This window comes from Heterocephalus glaber, unplaced genomic scaffold (genome assembly GCF_053883595.1).
Source record: "Heterocephalus glaber isolate CG9 unplaced genomic scaffold, H.glaber_assembly_v1.0 deba00001428, whole genome shotgun sequence".
In the NCBI taxonomy this organism is placed as follows: domain Eukaryota; kingdom Metazoa; phylum Chordata; class Mammalia; order Rodentia; family Bathyergidae; genus Heterocephalus; species Heterocephalus glaber.
In genome coordinates, this window is record NW_028258293.1 from 24,533,906 (window position 1) to 24,554,053 (window position 20,148).

Below are 20,148 nucleotides of genomic sequence, written 5' to 3' on the forward strand. Positions count from 1 at the left end.
ATCTCCAAAATTCATGTTCACCCAGAACTTCAGAATGTAACCTTATTAATAAATAAGATCTTCACAGTTGTAATCAAGTTAAAATGGAATTATACTAGATTAGGGTGTGACTTAACTTGATGACTGGTCTCCTTATGAGAAAAGGGATATTTGGACACAGACAAAGAGAAGATGTGAAGAGATGAACAGGAAGGATGCTATGAGATAACTGAGACAGAAATTAAAGCACTGTGCTTTCAAAGCAAGGGATGTCAAGGATGGTCAGCAGCCATCAGAAGCCAGGAGGGAGGCAAGGAAAGATTCTCCTTTACAGCCTCCAGTGTGTCCATGGCCTTACTAATGACTTGATTTTGGACTTGTCATCTACAGAACTATAAGAAAAAAATTCCATTGTTTTAAGCTACTTAATTTGTAGCAATTTGATACATCAACTCTGAGTTAATGCACATGTTAAAATATTACCAGTCATGATCTGGTGAGATGTTGGCATTCTACACATTATATTTAAATTGGTACTTTTAAAGTTGCATATTTTGATAATTGGGCAAAACTGCTACAAGAGAAAAGAAAAACCTGGAGAGGTAACTCAGTGGAAGAGGGCTTGGTTAACGTGTGGAAACCCTGAATTCCATCCCCAGCACCACAAAGGAAAAAAAGAAAAAGAAACTTAAAAACTGTATTTAGTTTCTTATTTAATAACTGTTTTGACATATTTATTCTTCAGGAATGGTTACTTTGTGCAAACAATGAATAGATAGTCAAAGTAACAGAAGTCATATGCAGTTTTTTAAACAATAAAAGCTGAAACAAACATCTGCCCATCAAAAGGTGATTGTTTAAATTACTGTTGACAAACTTACTATGGAATGCTATAAAACTTTTGAAAAATAAGATCTTCATGCTGATACAGAACAGTCACTAAAAGACATTATTAAATAAACAAAAAAATAAAATAATTGTTTTTCCATTCATGTAAGTTGAAAGTACAATTTTTTTCTACTGATGTTTATTATACATCTTGTTCCACAATATAGATATAAAAATAATGATATTATGTCAAGGATGCATTTTTTCCTTAAGTTCTCCCTTAGCAACTTGCTGAAAATTAAAATATTCAGTCTTCAAATTTGTAGTGATGTAGCTTAAAGAAGCTGTAACATTTACTCTGATGTTAATATCTCTGTCCCAGTTTTTAGAATTTCAGATTAACTAAAGAAGTTGCATTAGAGTAGGCAAGAGTGTCACAATACTTTCTGTTATTGGAAAATAACATATGACATAGGGAATAACAAATGGCATACAACATACAGACAAAAACATGTAAAACAAAATTAATTTATTTTACCATTAATATTTAAACAAATGGCAGACAATTCAAATTAAATGAGATGGAAGGAGACTTGATACAAATTGAAACATTTTTCTTTTGTCATTTTTCAACTATTGCTTAAACTTTCTGTGATCAAATTCCAGGTATATATTCAAAGTATAGTTTACCCGTATTTGGACTGTTTATGAGATAGGTCTGCAACTTTTTGACATATCGATTGTGCCCAGTTCACATTAAAATCCTCTGAACTCTGATGAGGTTTTCTTCCACGACACTCAGTGGCACTTTGCATGACCTCCCTACCTACGCTCCCCATTCTTATTATATTAACTATTTAAATGAGCTTCACTGTATTCAATATCTGCCCTCTGTCCTCATATTTTTAAAAGAAAGAAATCTGTAGCTATTCCCATAAAACTACAAAATACTGCATAGCTATGCAGAAACAGAAGGAAGATTTTTATCCCATTATTTGTTCTATCACACTTGCCTGCTTTATCAGATAAACATGTTTCTTCAACCACACCAACAGCAACAACAAATCAATAGCAAAATAATAAGAACAGTATTCTGATTTAGTTCTGCATGAATAATGACTCAAAAAAGTAAAGATTGAGAACTATGCACATCTATAGAAGATCTTCTGTTTTTAGGAGTCTTTTATTTTTATTTCTTTTTAGCAGTGCATATTAGTTATGCAGAATAGTGGGTTTCATTCAGAGATACTTATACAGTACAGGCACATTACATACTATAATCCCCTCTCCCTTTGCTCCCTGCCTCTTGATTCCCATCATCTTACCTAACACTCTTCTGCTAGTCTTTAAAACATCTTTTAAAGAATTTCTTCTAAAGTCACCTAATTAGCAGTAATTGTGGAAATTGATTTTTCTTAATAAAGATTAATGTTGATTTGGTACTAAAATTTGGAAATTAAAAAATAAATAATTCTGTATAGTGAGTTAAAGAGGTGAATCCTCTATTAATCCCAAAGAAAGGCTTGGTCTTGTGCTCAGTCACTTAAGATGTTACATTAACAATCTTTACACAAATTATTTCATAATAACTTCCAGTACAAAACTGACTTTTATAACTATGTCCCTTAACAGAACATTCTCGTAGCTATCTTTTAACAGGAGAGTCTTAGGTGGTCCAAGGGAACAAGGGCAAAGGGTGAGGAGGAGGGGAAGAGGAAATAAAAAGAATGAAGATATGCCATGTACAGGAGCCTAATAACTAACCCCAATTAGTGTAAACTTTATAGGTCATAACATGAGCTAAGGGAAATAATGTAAACGAGAATGAAAAGCAGGATAGGGGACCTGCAGGACGAGGGCAATGGGGGAGGGATGGGGAAGAGGATAAAAACAAAAAAGAAACAAGCTCTAATATCTACATGTAACCATTTCCCAAGACGACTGTAAACTACTTGAACTACAAACATGTACAAATTAAATTTTTTTTTAACAAATTTAAACAGGAGAGTCTTCTCAGATGCTGGAATTGTGACAAGCAGAAGAGTTGACTCTAGGAGTTTTTGCAAGTATGAATTTAGTTAAGATTCATGTTAAACTTCTAAACCTAAGCGTTGACCATTGTTCCTTTTTCCTCTGAAGTTTCTCTGGAAATTGGAGATGGTTTCCTATACATAGTCTTTGGACTTATAAGAAAGCAGCAAGTCCTGCTGCCTATTTATAAAGCTTTGGCAGTGGGGGTAATAATAAGTGATTCTAAATTAAATTTTGAAAATTTTCTGTCCCTTCTCAGTCCCTAGAAAAAATCTTCTCCACCTCTCACCCTACCCTTGAACACACAAATGCAAATACACATCCATAATGACATGCACCTTGGCCTTGCCTTGGAAAGTCAGTAGTTTTCTGCTACTCCCTGGTGGTAGGCAAGTTACTGTTTGCTCTTACATTTTCTCTTCTCTTCATATGGGAACATTCTGGTTGATCATACATGGCATGTTGTTTTTTGAAGTACTTTTAGATACATTATCATGCATAATTTGCCTAACCAGATATAGAGAACAAGTGCCATTATTTTATTTGACAGAGGACAAGTGCCTTGCTTTGGAATTAATAAGACAAAAAGTTCTTAGGTGTTAGCTTCTTTGTCCAAAAATAAACATTTTGATGCCAAATCTGTCAGCATGACATATTTCTACCAAGGGACAAATTTCCCCAAAACTGTATGCACTAAACATTTCTTCTTATATTCACAGTTGCTGGATTATCAAACAAGTTTCTGACTATGGGAAATGGTTATAGGCCCCTTCATCCAGAAACCATATTTGGTCACTTGGTTCCAAAATTCCTTTGTTTTTACTCCATAAATAATAGGATTGAGCATTGGAGGTACAAGAAAGTAGAGGTTGCCAAGAATCGTGTGGACATGGGGTGGAATGCCTCTGCCAAAGCGATGAGTAAGAAAAGAGAAAAGTGAGGGAGTGTAAGAGATCAGCATGACACAGATATGTGTGGTACAGGTATTGACTGCTTTGTGGTGGGCTTCTTTAGAAGAGAGGCGCATTATAGCCTGGATGACTAGCGCATAAGAGGAAGCAATGGCCGAGATGTCTAGGGCAACAACCAGCAAAGCCACCGCCAGGCCGTACGTCCGGTTGACTGTGGTGTCCACACACACCGTCTTCACCACGGCCATGTGCTCACAGTAGGTGGTTTGAATGGCATGGTTGGCATGAAAGGCCTCATGCTGGAGGAGGATGGGCATGGGGAGAATAAAGAGGGTGGCTCTCACCAAGCTCACTAGGCCGAGGAGCCCAATGCGGCTGTTGGAAAGGATGGTGGCATAGTGCAGGGGCTTGCAGATGGCCACATAGCGGTCAAAGGCCATGGTGGTCAGGACAGCTGACTGCATGGCAGAAATGGAATGGATGAAGAACAACTGGACCAGGCAGCCTTCATAGCTGATCTCACTCTGGCCAAACCAGAAGATGCACAGTGCCTTAGGAACCGTGGTTGTGGACATGCCCAGGTCAGTGAGAGCCAGCAAGCAGAGGAGCAGGAACATGGGCTTATGCAGGGAGCGCTCTGTGGAGATGGTGAAGAGGATGGTGCAGTTCCCCAGCACAGTGATGAAGTACATGGAGGAGAAGGGGATTGAGATCCATCTGTGTTTGTCTTCCATCCCGGGGATGCCTTGGAGAATGAAGAAAGATGGGTGGCCAGTGGCATTGCAAGTGGTCATGGTGGCACCCTCATGAAGTACCTGGGGGGAACAGAAGAAACTGTCTGAGCTTCAATTTAAAAATTCAAGAGTTCCAAACTGGAAAATAAAGATTGGAACACTAAGATACACAAAAATGATTCTGAAATCATAATTGTACATATAGTACAATAATATACTGTAATTGGACAGTGGTAATAATGTAGTATAACACCATCAATATCTATGAGAATATATTTTATAATAAATATTTTTATTAAATACAAATTAATTTATTAATAAATAATATCTTAACCCATTTATATATTTTAGAGATGTGTTTCCACTAAAAAAATGATTTGAAGTCTGCAAAACAAAAATGGTTAAAAATATAAAAAATTGATTAAGATAACTTCAAAGATTATAACAAAATCTTACATTCAAAAGTTAAAGAATGCACATTTTTAGCAGATGTAGGATTTGAGAGAGCGGGGACCTTTTTTGATGAGAGCTTTGCCACGGTGATGAAGAGTGAAGTAGGCAGTGGGGTACTGCAAAGCTGCAGCTCAGAGAACAGCCTGCTAGCATGTGAACACGAACCTCACCCTCATGGAGAACCACTCACCTGAAAATGAGGCAGTGGGAGAGTGGGCAGGTAGTCCCGGACACCTGCTGCAGATGTGTTCAGGTGAGCGGGGACATGCATTTGAAGGTATATTTCAGCAAACATCCATAGGGATGTGCACGCTCATGGTCCCGCATCTCTTCACTCCTCTCCTCACTCTCAGGCACTCAGGATCCATAACATAGCCCCTTAAATAACCAAAGAAATGTCTCTCAGGGTGTCAAGATTAGCTCTTTGCTACTCTGCACCACATACACAACCCACTGCTACCGTTATACACACAACTGACCCTGGAGGTCTCCTGGACTCCCAGGAGATGAGGCTAATTGATCTTAGAGATTCTCGAAATGTTCAGTGTTTGCTAGTTTTGGAGGAGCTTGGAAAAGAGTGGGGTAAATTCAAAGCTGATTCAGTGGACAAATAAATAAACGAGAGAGAGAGAGAGAGAGAGAGAGAGAGAGAATATCAGCCCTAAAATAGGAGGAGATCTTGACATTTGTGACAGCACAGATGGACTTATGAGAAACTCTGCTAAGTGAAATAAGCCAGGCACAGAAGGAAAAATATTATGTGATATCACCTATATGTGGAACCTAAATAAAAATGCCTAAATGCAGACAAAAAGTTAATAATAGTGTAGTGCATCCAACATTTATTTGAATGAGTAAATTGCAGCTTCTCTTGACACAGAGGTGGAACAATGGGTAAACTCTCTGAGATGAGAGACATGTGAGCTTGGGTCATGATAGTCACCATCTGGCCATGTGTGCCTCTTATCACACACTGACTTCTGGAGTAATCATGCCCAAGAAGGAAAAGGAGGTACTACACTTGTTGATGAACACCCTAACAAAATAATAATAATAATAATAGTAATAATAATAATAATAATAATAATAATAGTCTCTACCCTCTCTCTGTCTTTCCCTTCCAACCTTTGTCCCAGGTCAGTGGCTTGGCTTTTCATGCTCTCCAGGGTATTGCCTGTAGTCCATCACTCTCTGTCCTCACAGCCTCTTTCATTCCAGGCCCCATCCCCACCCCAGCTTTTAGGTCCAGTTGTGGGCAGATAGTTTTTTACATAAGTTCAGAGGAAGCAAATGTATTCAAATTTTTTAAAGCACTTTACCAAGACCACTGCAAAATGCAGAAGACCAAACAAAATCACAAACCCTGAAAAACTCAATAGAAATATGACTCTGAGAACCAGATTCTAATTCCTGATGTAGTGCAAATTCTGCTATAGCCAGGCCCTGCAGAAAGACTGGTGAGAGTTGGGTAAGAGGAAAGCAAGAGCAGAGGAAAGTGAATGGCAAATTAAACGGCCTATGAAAATAATACATCCATGGAAAGGTCCTTAAATAGACAAGTGTAGATACACTTTAGTATAGACACAAACTCACAGCAGGTATATAGCTTTCCTCTGAAGGAAGCCATGCCTCTAACAACATTCAGAGATCTGGGATTCTGTCATGTCTTTCCTCTTGGTTCCAAGGTGGTCCTGACAGGTGACAATGGCAGGTAGGTAACAATAGTAGGTAGTAACCAAAAATAATCCTTTCTTGACCTCTCTCACTGAGTCTGCTATTTCCCCAAATCTTATATTACAATCTCTTCTGTCATGTTTGGTATGGAGTAGGCATATACTAAGTAATGAATAAATATAACATTCATAATATAAATGAATGGATAAGTTAGCAAATAAATAAATTCATTTAAAAATAAACTAAAACATGTATCCTACCTCATTATCTTTTACTCGTTTTTTTTTTTTCCTGTATATATAGATGTTCAAAACCCAACCATGTGGGGAGGCTATTACTACTTTATGAATTTTTAAAATTCAGGAGAAATCCAGACTAATATTAATAATTCATGTTTATAGACTCTTCACATAATTTTTATAATTAAATCCAATACAAAGAACAAGTATCTAAAGATAAACCAATGATAAAGGAGTGTTTGATCTACCAAAATGATAAATTATAGAACTATTGTTAGTATTATTAAACAATAAGGTTATGCATGAGTAGACAGATTATTTGAAAGGAACTGTGTCAATACAAAAGCCCATTTATATGCACATAAATTATATTAAAAAGATAATATTATAAAATGGGAAGATTGTACAGATATTATGTAAAATAAATACATATATATTTATCATATCAATTATCATATTTTCATACCAAATCTAACTTTTATGTAATCTACTTCATTAAAACAAAATTCATAAAAACATACAGCAAAATCCAGGCATATGGAATTGATATTAAGAAATAAAATATTAACAAAAGCAGAAAGCCTTCTTTGTGGCTTTCCCATGTGGTATTTGCATCCTTCAGAAATCAATTGCATCATTCCCAAAACTATTTATGGTTTTATACTATTACTACATATATGGATTCTAAATAATATATCTTATTGGTTAGTATAGTTTAAGCTTATATAAATGGTTTTATGTCATGTCACTTTTCTACATTTTGAGTTTAGTTTAACATTACATCTCTGAGATATGGGTATTGCATTGGTTCAATGCCCCAAATCTAGAGTTTTAATTACTACTTGATAGCCATTATCACATTATTCAACAGAATATTTTTAACAAAAGAAATATTTCAAGACTAACTACAGGCTGTTTTCTGAACAACCTCCTAATCAATAACATTCATTCTGACAATCATTTAATCGGAACACACAAATGAATTTTTGGAGGTTGGTCTCATTGATGTTGGACAAACGAGTATAGTGACAGAGTTTTTTTAAATCTCACCAGCAATTAATACATGTTGCTCCCATTTGAGCATAAGACCTATTGTTGAATATAAGCAATACACAGACCATCCTGTGGCAAAGTCTGAATCAAGATAAAGAGAAGCCAATGAGATTTAATTCTTCCAATAACATGAGTAATTGTTAGTTCTTTATTGATGTTAACCAGGCTATGTATGTACTCATATTTCTGATATTTAAAAAGATACCATCCATAACTGCCTACATTTTTTAGCATACAATCTGGAATTCCTCCAGACTACCACAATCCTTCCCTAAAATCATTGCGTGAATAACAAAGCCCTCCCTTTTGAGTTCATCAATGGTTCTGCTGGAATGGTTTTTCACTTGCTGCAGTAGAATAAATCTAATTATTTAGTATAGTTATGTTCCTAGTAGTCTTAGGTTGGTGAGTTTTATTAATTTCCAAAGAGAAAATAATCTTCACAATTGTTTACATTTTCCTTTTTTTTCCCTTAAATTCTTTTATTGGTACATTGTAGGTATACAACACAATTACATTTCTCATTGGGAATTGTACGTTTACATGATGCATCTTGGTTCTTATTTTTTCCCCATTCCTAGCCCTCCCTTCACCCCCTCCACCCTTCCCTATTTACAAAGATTTTATTTCCAGTTTTTCCATTTCTCATAATTTTTCCTTTCCCTTCTTTCCTTTCCCCTGCCCCTCCCACTACCCCTACCCTTTTGGACCTTTTCTTCTTATTTTGCATTATCGATTATTCATTCTAATCATTGGTACATTTTAGGTATACAATATAAGGGCATTCATCGTTGGAAATTTGCACCTTTACATAGTCTCTCTTGGTTCTTATTTTTCACCCTTGCCCAGCCCTCCCTTCAACCCCTCCATTCCTCCATATTTACAAAGATTTTGTTCCTATTTTTCCATTTTCTTATATTAATTCCATACCCTTCTTTCATTTCCCCTACACTCCCACTTCTCCCTCACCTGTGCCCCTTTTCTTCCTATTTCACATTACCTATTATACATTTTAGTCCTTATTTACACTTTAAGTTTCTCACACCAGAGAAACTATTTGGTATTTATACATGTGTGTCCTATTTATTTCACTTAAGAGTATCGCCTCAATGTGCATCCATTTAGCTATAAATGTCTCTAATTTCTCATTTTTTATGGCTCCCTTTTATTAAAAAACCACATTTTCTTCGTCCAGTCTCCAGTTGATGGGCATTTGGGCTATTTCCAAGTTTTAACTATCACAAACTGTGCTGCTATGAACATGAGTGCACATATATCACTGTGGTATGATTCTTTTAATTCTTTGGGGAAGATCCCCAGCAGGAGAATAGTGGGGTCAAATGGGACTTCCAGTCCTAGTTCTTTGAGGTATCTCTATACTGATTTCCACAGTGCTTGCACCAGTCTACACTCCCACCAGCAGTGGAGCAGGGTTCCTCTTTCCCCACAGCCCCACTAGCGTTTGTTCTTGGTTGATTTCATGATAGCAGCCATTCTTTCTGGAGTGAGGTGGAATCTCAGCTTTGTTTTCATTTGTGTCTCTTGAATGACCAGTGATGTTGAACATTTTTTCATCTATTTATTTGCTATTTCTACTTCCTTGTCTGAGAAATGTCTGTTCATTTCAGATGCCCATTTTTGGATTGGGTCTTTAAATTTGGGAGGTCTGATCTTTTTAAATTCTTTATAGATTCGAGATAGTAGACCTTTGTCTGAGGAAAAGCAGGTGAAGATTTTTTCTCACATTGTGGGTTGTCTCTTCACACTACTGGTGGTTTCTCTTGCTGTGCAGAAGCTTTTTAATAAGAAGAGATCCCACTTGTTGATCGTTTGTGCTAGTTCATGGGCAACTGAGGTTTTGTTCATAAAATCTTTTCCTACACCGATGTCTTCAAGAGTTCTACCTAACCTCTATTCCAACTGGTTCAGTGTTTCTATTTTAATATTTAGATCTTTAATCCATTTTGATTTTAGTATAGTGCATGGCAAGAGATATACATCTAGTTTTAATCTTTGGCAAATCGAAACCCAATTTTTCCAGCACCACTTATTAAAGAGGCTATCTTTCCTCCAGTGAGGCTGTTTGGCTCCTTTATTGAAGATGAGATGGCTGAGTGTGTCTGATGTTGTTTCTGCATCTTCTAATCTGTTCCACTGGTCCTCAGGTCTGTTTCTTTGCCAGTACCATGCTGTTTTTATCACAATAGTTCTGTAGTAGAGTTGCAGGTTGGGGATTGTGATACCCCCTGCCATGTCTCTGTTATCTAGAATTGCTTTTGCTATAGTAGGTCACTTCTTGTTCCAAATGAATTTTTGGATTGTTTTCTCAAGGTCCATGAGGTATGCTGCTGGGATCTCAATTGGAATTGCATTGAATCTATGTAGCAGTTTTGGAAGTATAGCCATTTTCACTATATTGATCCTTCTTACCCAGGAGCAGGGGATGTCTGTCCATTTTCTGATATCATCTTCAATCTCTCTTTTCAGAGTGTTATAGTTTTCAGAGAAGAGGTCTTTGATTTCTTTCGTTAGATTGATTCCTAGGTATTTCAGTTTTTTGGATGCTATTGTGAAAGGAATTATTTGCCCTATTTCTCTCTCTCAGTGAGTCTGTCATTGGTGTACAGGAAAGCTATTGATTTCTGTGTGTTGACCTTGTAACCAGCTACTTGACTGAATGTGGTTATTAAGCGTAGAAGACTTTTGGTGGAGTTCTTGGGGTCTTCTATATAGAGTATCATGTCATCTGCAAATGACAGTTTGACTTCTTCATTTCCTATCTTTATTCCTTTTATTTCTTTCTCTTGTCTAACTGCCGTGGCTAATGTTTCCAAAACTATATTGAACAAGAGTGGTGATAGTGGACATCCTTGTCTTGTTCCTTAGTTTAGTGTGAAGAATTTCAGTTTTTGATCATTTAGTGTGATATTGGCTGTTGGTTTTTCATAGATGGCTTTTATCAGTTTGAGGTGGAGACCATCTATTCCAATTTTTTGTAGGGTTTTTATCATAAATGCATGTTGGATTTTGTCAAATGCTTTCTCTGCATCTCTGGAGATAATCATATGGTTTTTATCCTTGATTGATGTATTGTATTACATTGATTGATTTGCATCTGTTGAACCATCCCTGCATCCCTGGGATGAATCCCACTTGATCAGGGTGTATGATCTTCTTGATAATCTTCTGCATTCTATTTGCCAGGATCTTCTTAAGGATTTTTGCATCTATCTTCATTAGTGAGATTGGCCTATAGTTCTCCTTTTCAGTTGGGTCTTTCTCTGCTTTGGGGATCAAGGTGATGCTTGTTTCCAGGAATGAATTTGGGAGTATTGCTTCCCTTTCAATTTCATTGAAGAGTTTCAACAGTAGTGGCAGTAGTTCCTCTCTAAGTGTCTTGTAGAATTGAGCAGTGAAGCCATCAGGGCCTGGGCTTTTCTTAGTTGGTAAGTTCTTTGTTTGTTTTTTTGGTTTTTTTGGTACCGGGGATTGAACTCAGGTCCTTCCGCTTGCAAGGCAGGTGGCAGAACCACTGGGCTAAATCCCCGGCCTGGTAAGTTTTTAATTACATTTTCAATTTCATTAGTTGATATTGGGTTGCTTAGATTTTTAGGTCTTTTTCATTCACCTTTGATAATTCATATATTTCTAGGAATCTGTCCATTTCTTCTGTGTTGTCCGTCTTATTGGCGTATAGGTTCTGGAAGTAGGTATTGATGATCCTCTGGATTTCTGCTCTGTCTGTTGTAATTTCACCTTTTTCATTCCTAATTGCATGGATTTGGGCCTTTGCTTTCCTTTTTCTGATAAGCTTGGCTAAGGGTTTGTCAATTTTGTTGATTCTTTCGAAGAACCAACTCTTGGCTTCATTGATTTTTTTTGTATCATTCTCTTAGTCTCCATTGCATTGATTTCTCCTCTAATCTTTACAATTTCTTCCCTTGTATGAGCTTTGGGGTTGTCCTGCTCTTCTTTTTCTAGAAGCTTGAGGTGCAGCATCAGGTTGTTTAATTGGGCTTGTTCTGTTTTCCTAATATGCATATTCACTGCTATGAATTTCCCTTGTAAGACTGCTTTCATTGTGTCCCATAGATTCCAATATGTTGTATTGTCATTGTCTTTTGATTGAAGGAACTTTCTGATTTCTTCTTTAATTTCCTCTGTGACCCATTGGTTATTCAGAAGTGTGTTGTTCAATTTCCACGTGTTTATGAAATTTTTCCAGTTTCTTTTGCTCTGGATCTCCAATTTCATTGCACTATAGTCTGATAATATACAGTGGGTAACTTCAATTCCTTTGCACTTACTTAAACATGTTCTATGTGTGAGTATGTGGTCTATTTTGGAGAATGGCCCATATGCAGCTGAGAAGAATGTGTATTCTGATTTTGTGGGGTGGAAGACTCTGTAAACATCTGTTAAGTTCATTTGTTCAACAATTCTATTGAGTTCTAGTATTTCATTACTTATTTTTTTGTCTAGTTGATCTATCTATTTGTGACAGTGGGATGTTGAGGTCCCCCACTACAATTGCATTAGTGCATATATGACTTTTCATGTCCGTTAGCATTTGTTTTATATAGTTGGCTGCACTAGTGTTTGGTGCATAGATATTTATGATTGTCATCTCTTCCTCTTGGATTCTTCCCTTTACAAGGATGTAGTGTCTGTCTTCATCTCTCTTAATCAGTGTTGGTTTGAGATCTGCTTGATCTGCAAAGAGGATAGCTACTCCTGCATTTTTTTGATTCCTGTTGCATGGAGTATTGTTTTCCAGCCTTTAACTTTCAGTCTATGAGTTTCCTTTTGAATTAAGTGTGTTTCTTGTATGCAGGACACTGTTGGATTTTGCTTCTTGACCCATTCTGCCAGGCTGTTTGTTTTGGTTGGTGAATTGAGACCATTAACATTGATGGTTATAACTGAAATGTATTGACTTATCATTGTCATGACATTTTCTTTTTGTTGGGTTCTCCCCCTTTACATTTAATTTCTTGTCATGCCAGATGGGTTCATTCTGCTTTGCTTCCTGGGGTTTTGATCCTCAATGTCTCTTCCTAGGATATTGTGTAAAATTCTTTGGAGTGCCGGTTTGGGATTCACAAAGTTCCTAAGGTGCTCTTTGTCATGAGAGTATCTTATTTCTCCATCCATTTTGAAAGATAGTTTTGCAGGGTACATCAATCTGGGTTGGAGGCTGTTTTCTTTTAGGGCTTGGAATATGTCACTCCAAGCTCTTCTTGCCTTGATGGTTTGTGTTGAGAAGTCTGCTGTGATTCCGATGGGCTTTCCTTTGAATGTGATTTGTTTCTTTTCTCTAGCTGCTTGTAGAACTTTGTTCTTCTGTTGAGTTTCTGGAATCTTAACAATTATATGCCTATGTGTAGATTTTTTTTTGATCAAGGCTATTTGGAGTCCTATATGCCTCACTTAGCTGTATGTCAAGTTCTTTTCCCCTGCTTGGGAAGTTTTCTGCCATTACTTCTGCGAAGATTTTTTATATCATCTGTACTCTCTCCTGTTTCTTCATTGACTCCAATCAGTCTTATGTTATTCTTCTTTGCATCATCTAGCAGCTGCTGGATTGATTTCCCTTATAATTTTGAAGCAATTTTTCTTTTCCTGGTCATTAATTGCAATCTTATCTTCTATATCTGAAATTCTGTCCTCACATTGGCTCCTTCTGCTGTGTAGACTTTCAGTGGAGTTTTTCATCTCCTGGAAATCTATTTACATGTGTTTTATGGATTCCATTTGTTTCCTATGTTGGGATTCCATCATATTCCTCAGCTCCTCTCTAGATTTATTAATCATTTCTTGCACCAGGAGCATAATTTCTCCTGTTACCTGAGAAATTATTTCTGATTTCATTTTTTCCAGATCCCCTTTTGTTGCCAGTTCAGTGGGTCCAGGTTTTTGAGTATCAGAGTGTTCCATCTCATTTCCCTTTGTTGTTGCTGTAGGTGATCTGGAAGTCTGGTTTTGAGACTTATTTACCTGTTTTCTCATTTCAACTGGGGGCGGGGGGGGCAGGGGTGTGCTCTTGGCATCCGCAGTGCTCACCTCCTCTGAGGTGGGAGAGGTGGGCTGGGGCCAGGAGCAGCAGTAAGGTTGGTGGCCCAAACGCCCCTTCCGCTAGGCCGGGAGTGGCAGGACGTTTGGCGGCCCAGAAGACCCTTCCTCTGGACCAGGAGTAGTGGGAAGGTGGCTTAGAAGCCCCTACCTCTGGGCAGGAATTCTTTAAATGCTGAGAACTTGATTAGCTGCAGTACAGTGGTCTGGTTTCTGGTGTCCTCTGCGTCTTTGTAGTGTGGAACCAGTTGGCTGTCTGCAGGGGGCTGATTTGGTGATTTCCACAGTACTGGTGACCTCAGGACCACGTCTGCAGACCTGCCTGCCCGTAGCGGGCTGATTTGGTTTTTTCCGCGTGACTGGTGACCTCAGGACCGTGTTCGTAGACCTGCTTGTCTACAGCAGGCTGATTCGGTGATTTCCGAGCGACTCTGTTTACATTTTTCTTTCCACAATATGTAGGAATAATCTCCTTACATTTTAGATTGTTACTTGTTTTTTTTTTTTTTTACAATTCTGTTTTTTGGATAGGATTTTTCCACTGAAATGGCTTATTAACATTGGAACCATGAAGAAATAAAAAGTATACTCTCAAGTTATGGGTAGGTTGTACCTACATCAAGGTGGATCAAAAAGTAATGATTAGTTCAGGGTCAGAAAAAAACCCAGAATTATCTTATGTGTATATTTTTCTCTTTGCTCTGATAATAGTACCTTTTACTGTGTTGCCACAGTTGCTGTGTTTTATGATAATTACATTATTTCCTCTCTAAATAAATTGTGAGTTTCTGAAAATATGCCATTGTGCCTTATTCACTTGTGACATTACATTATACCTAGTATATATACTTGGTCCTCAATAAATATTTTTGAATTGATGTTTATTGTAATAATAAATGAAAAAACAATGTTTATTTAAATTCCTTTGAAAAGGTTTGTCCTCTTCAGAAAATAGATTAGAAATTTTCCAGGACAGGCAGAGGGATGAACGGAGAGTTACTGCTTCATGGTTACAAAGTTTCTCTTTGTGATGATGAAAAGTTTTATCATAGATAATAACAATAGTTGCCCAACATTGTAAAAGTAATTAATATCACTAAATTACACATTGAAAATGGGCAGAATAACAAATTTTATGTTATATATATTTTAAAATAGCACAATAAAATTGTGGTCTCTGTTTCTACCACCCTTAGTGACCAAATGCTATATTGTGGTTGACTAAGTCAACTTTACTATCTCGGAACTTAGAAAAAGAAAGAGCTATAGATACTGCAATGGAAAGGTGAAATAAATGTCCTGGAAGACCAAGAACACTGGGTAATAAACCATAGATGATAAAAAATTGACTCTGGAGAATGTTACTACAGTATGTAACAGAGTAGACTGACTATTTGCACTTACATCTTCTACAAATGGAGGAGGGCAAAACGAAACCCACAAACACTGCCAACACTCCATGCAAAGTAAGTGTGTGGTAAAGCATGAAGGCCAGCTGTTTGAGAATTCTTGCCACCCTATAAGCCTGGATGGCATTTGCACAAACTGTGTCTTGGAAATTCTTGGATACTCAAAGGGCTGTTGAATAATTGAGGTGAGCCAACTGTTAGAATAACTTCACAATGGTCCTTAGCATAATTTGTATGTTAAATTCATCACTCTGAGAAAGCCAGGAAGAATGCAAAGGTCATCAATCTTGAGGTGAGTATATTAGCTACATGACATCTTCTGAAGCAATTCTTGAGAAACATGTGCTGTGGCTTTCCCACATTATCATGTGCTTCCGGAAGTCTCACAGTGAACCACCAAGCAATCATTCATATGTATTTCCAACCTAAGCCCAGCTCCAGAGGGCCTGGGCTTACAGCCATATCAAGCCTAGAGCTGACACCCTCACTGCAGGTACTCTTGGTCTAAGAAAGTGCTGAAAATTATTAATTAACTAATAAGTATAGATATTCTCAATTCATTGAAGTGATAAGTAAATAGCTCTTTTATAACAACATCTTTCTTAACTCTAACAAAGGGGGTTTTTGTTCATGGAGTTAACTCTCCCTGGCTTGCTCTTTTAAGCAGACTACAGTGCCTCTTAATCTTTCCCTAGGAAAATTCAAGATAGACAGGCCCATTAACAGGCCCCATCATAACTTTATGAGATATTAGTATGTTGTAGATGTAGTAAATAGGTATAACTACCCTAAATACTTCAGAATATCAGGTAATTCATGATACTGGCTTGCTGGGATTTAGAAGAGGCAGCAACCACTAGTCTGGGGATAACAGGTGCTGAAGATAAAAGATTAATTCCAGATTTTCCTATTAGTTCTTTGGACATGTAGAGTATAGTTACCCCCTCCAGATGAAAATGTCACATATTCTCAGGCGGATCTGTTTGGTATTAATGCCATAGACCAGAGGGTTGAGAACAGGGGGCACAAGTAGATAGAGATTTGCAAATAAAATGTGCACCTGAGGAAGTATTTGGTGGCCAAAGCGGTGGGTAAAAAAAGAGAAAAAGGCTGGGATATAGAAGACAAGAATTACACAAATGTGGGCTCCGCAAGTGCTAAATGCTCGGAATTGGACATCTTTAGAGGGCAGTCGAAGCACAGCCTGCAGAATCACAATGTAGGAGGTGACAATGAGAACCACATCCATGCCGGTGATGGAAAGTGCTACAGTAAGACCATAAATGGTGTTGGGGTAGATGCTGGCACAGGCCAGCTTGGCTATGCCCATGTGCTCACAGTAAGTGTGGGGGATTACATGGTGTCCACAGAAAGGTAACCGCTTGATGAGGATGACAAAGGGAAAAACAAAGAGAAGACCACGAATCACACATGCCAGACCAATCTTCCCAATCATAGTGGCATTGAGGATGGATGTGTAATGAAGTGGACGACAAATAGCCACATAGCGGTCAAAAGCCATGGCCAGCAGAACAGCTGACTCAGTGGCAAAAACTGCATGAACAAAGAACATCTGGGTGAGACAGCCATGATAGGAAATTATGTGGGACCTAAGCCAGAAGATCGCTAACATTTTGGGCAATGTTGTTGAACAGAGTACCAGGTCAGTAATGGAAAGCAGGCACAAGAAGAGGTACATGGGCTCGTGCAGAGCTCTGTCTGTCGTGATGATGTACAGGATAGTGCCATTGCCAACCAGTGCAAAGATGTACATGGAGCAGAAGGGAATGGCAATCCAAATGTGCTGTTCTTGCATCCCAGGAATTCCGAGTAAAATAAATGTGGAAGGGTGGAAAGTGGTGTCATTGGAGACAGATGCAGAGAGCATTCTGAAGCAGAAAACAGCCTTTATCTTCCTAAAAGTGGTTAGAAAATAAAATGATGTCATCTCAAATGCCATTTGTTCTTTCTAAGCATCTATTGGATTTCTTCTCTCTTTTATCCCTACCAATTCTGCTGTAATTCATGCCTTTTTCTTTTCTGGCCTAGGTTATTAAAGTGATTTCATAACCAATAAGTGCTTATCCCACTTCTAAGATTTCCACCTCCCAGTGAAGCTTCTGCATTGCTGCCCAAATATTTCAACATGAATATAACCAATCAACTATAAGGCAAATGTTAACTTTTCTTAGTGTACGCTCTCCAGCCTAGCCTGCACTCACCAGCTCTGGTCTACCTTCACTCTTTTCTGTCATGTTCTGGACCCTGGCACACAGACCCCTTCATCTTCTCACTGCTAGTTATACTGAGCAGTAGGAAACACCAACAGGAGGTTGACAGGAGGAAGAAAAGTGAGAGCAGAAGTTTATTTCTCCAACAGCTTTTGAGCAGGGTTGTTTGTTGCAAGCTCCCTATATCCTGCCTTTCTCTACATCCCATCTCTCCAGTTCTGGTTTCTTCTGGTACCCACATCATCTCTTAGTCCCTGTCATTTACCTAGGGAACTTTACAAACACTTGTGACTTTCTCTACACATAACACCCCTGTTTCTCTCAAAATTCCCTAAGTTAGATGTGTAATCTGTTTCCCACTGGGATCCAGAACAAGGATCAGGATGCAATGCTCTTCTTCAGGGGGCTTTTTGCTGCCTATCTAACATTATTTATCATTGTTTGCACCATGTTCTTTATGTTTCAACAATACATATTGTCTTGAAATATCTGAAAACATACTTTCTCACACCAAGATGCTTTTTCATGGGCATTTTTTTTTTCCTGCATAGAATGGTCGCTTCCACTTAGTTACCTGACAAGCTGCTAATAGTCTTTCAAAAATCAAGTGAATACATACTCAGCTATAAAGTACTACTATAATAACTTTTCCTAAGGAGAGAGAACCATACATCATCAACATTCCTCCTTTTGGAAATATACAATGTTTAATAATTATGTGTATATATCCCTCTTTATTATGCTCTGAAATTTCCAAGTCTTATTTTTCTTTATGTCTAGCATTTATGCCTTTTATACATTAGGCTGACAAATAATGTTTATGAGTTACTAATGGAAGGTTGAACCCAATAATTGAATTTTAAAGACTTGGGTGAATGACTATAGTAAAAAAAATGGATATTTCATCTTGGTAGCTGTCCTTATTAATAAGACAAGATCTTCCCTTGCTAGATCTTATGTACCCATTCTTCTCAGTGTATGTAATCTAGGAAGTGCTCCTTATCACTTCTTGTTTAATATGATATAACATTAGTATTATTAGTATACAGTATTAACAGATAAAATAATGTAATACCTAATATGATCTATATAATACATACCTGTCTGTTTTTTTATTAAATATATGCATTCATTTGATCATAAAAATCTTTGCCTTATTTTGCTTTACAGCTTTATAAAATGATACTGCAGACTCATACGTTACAGCCAGTCAGTCCAGAAGCCACATAGGTATGCACGCCCCCAAATCTCCAATATGAATTATGTTCTGGGAAGGGAAGAGAAAGAGCAAAGACATGGGACTTGCAGATGAGAGAAATTGGGAGTTTCTCAGAATGCCTGCCTGTGGTTTAAGATTATGCCAATAGGAAAGGAGACAAAGATTCTGCAGCTGTCTTGCCTTGGGAGATCCCTGTACACGGAGTCAGAGTCATCATTTTTATCTTGTTGAGCTCCAGTCTTTGGGCATCAAAGATTCTCATCTTTCAGAAGAGACACCAACATTTAGCTCATTCAGTCATTCTTCCCTAGAAATAATTTTAGAATGTGGAGGAAATAATCAAAGCGTTGTACAAAGACTCTCCTTCCTTTAAATCTCTGCTCACCTGAAACTGCATCATTAAAAGAGTAACTAATGGTGCAGTATGGATTTTCTTTGTTTTAGCAATTGCAATGTATGTGCCTCATTTACTGCCATAATTTATACTGAGTTATTGTAAAGTATATAGATATCATTATTCTAAGTTTTAATTACTAACAAAATCATTATTGTTTATATTTTAAATCCACAACAAGATAGTTAACTATAAATTGTGCTGTGATTGTGTGTATCCTTTAAAATTCAAGAATTCAGTTACAACTTCCCAAAAGAAAGTGATTGTACACATGTCAGAGCCCATCTTGGAAAAATCTAAATGTTTTGGCTTCTATCCTGGTAATGCCTGCTCTTTTAAAACAATAGATAAGGTATAGTAGATAATGTGAAATGGGAAGAAAAGGTGCAAAGGGAAAGGGGAATTGGGAGGGGTAGGGGAAATGAAAGAGGGGAACAGAATTAATACGAGAAAAAGAAAAAATGGAAACAAAGTCTTTGTAGATAGGGAGGGGTGGAGGGGTTGAAGGGAGGGTGGGGGGAGTGGGGAAAAAAAACCAAGAGAGATTATGTAAAGGTGCAAATTTCCAATGATGAATGTCATTATATTGTATACCTTAAATGTAACTGATATAATTAGTAAAAAATAAATAAATAAAATAGATAAGCCAATATGATGTAATTCTGTTATGTTGTTAAGAAATAAGTTACTAAGTATTTGTGATTTAGTAATTTTATGTTGCTTGACTCCCAAATAAAGGTATCCTGAGATAACAGATCACCTGGTAGTTACTTGTGCTTCTCTGCTGCCAGGAAGCTTATATTTTCTTTATGCAGCCATGCTCAACTTCAGACCTTGAGTTGGAAAATGTTTCTCTTTTCACTGAGCCAAAATCTATAACAAAAACCCACAATAAACATTATTTTCTTCAATTTATTAGGC

General features: G+C 37.4%; 2 protein-coding genes across 2 annotated transcripts; both read right to left on the minus strand.

Moving 5' to 3' along the window:
* Positions 1–2,915: 2,915 nt before the first annotated feature.
* LOC101717272 (olfactory receptor 52P1-like) lies at positions 2,916–4,562 on the minus strand. Its single transcript, XM_013064975.3, has one exon. It carries the CDS (start codon positions 4,541–4,543, stop codon positions 3,569–3,571), a length of 975 nt encoding a protein of 324 aa, XP_012920429.3. The 5' UTR covers positions 4,544–4,562; the 3' UTR covers positions 2,916–3,568.
* Positions 4,563–16,203: 11,641 nt separating this feature from the next.
* LOC101716920 (olfactory receptor 52D1-like) lies at positions 16,204–18,380 on the minus strand. Its single transcript, XM_004863483.2, has one exon. It carries the CDS (start codon positions 17,341–17,343, stop codon positions 16,321–16,323), a length of 1,023 nt encoding a protein of 340 aa, XP_004863540.2. The 5' UTR covers positions 17,344–18,380; the 3' UTR covers positions 16,204–16,320.
* Positions 18,381–20,148: the final 1,768 nt, after the last annotated feature.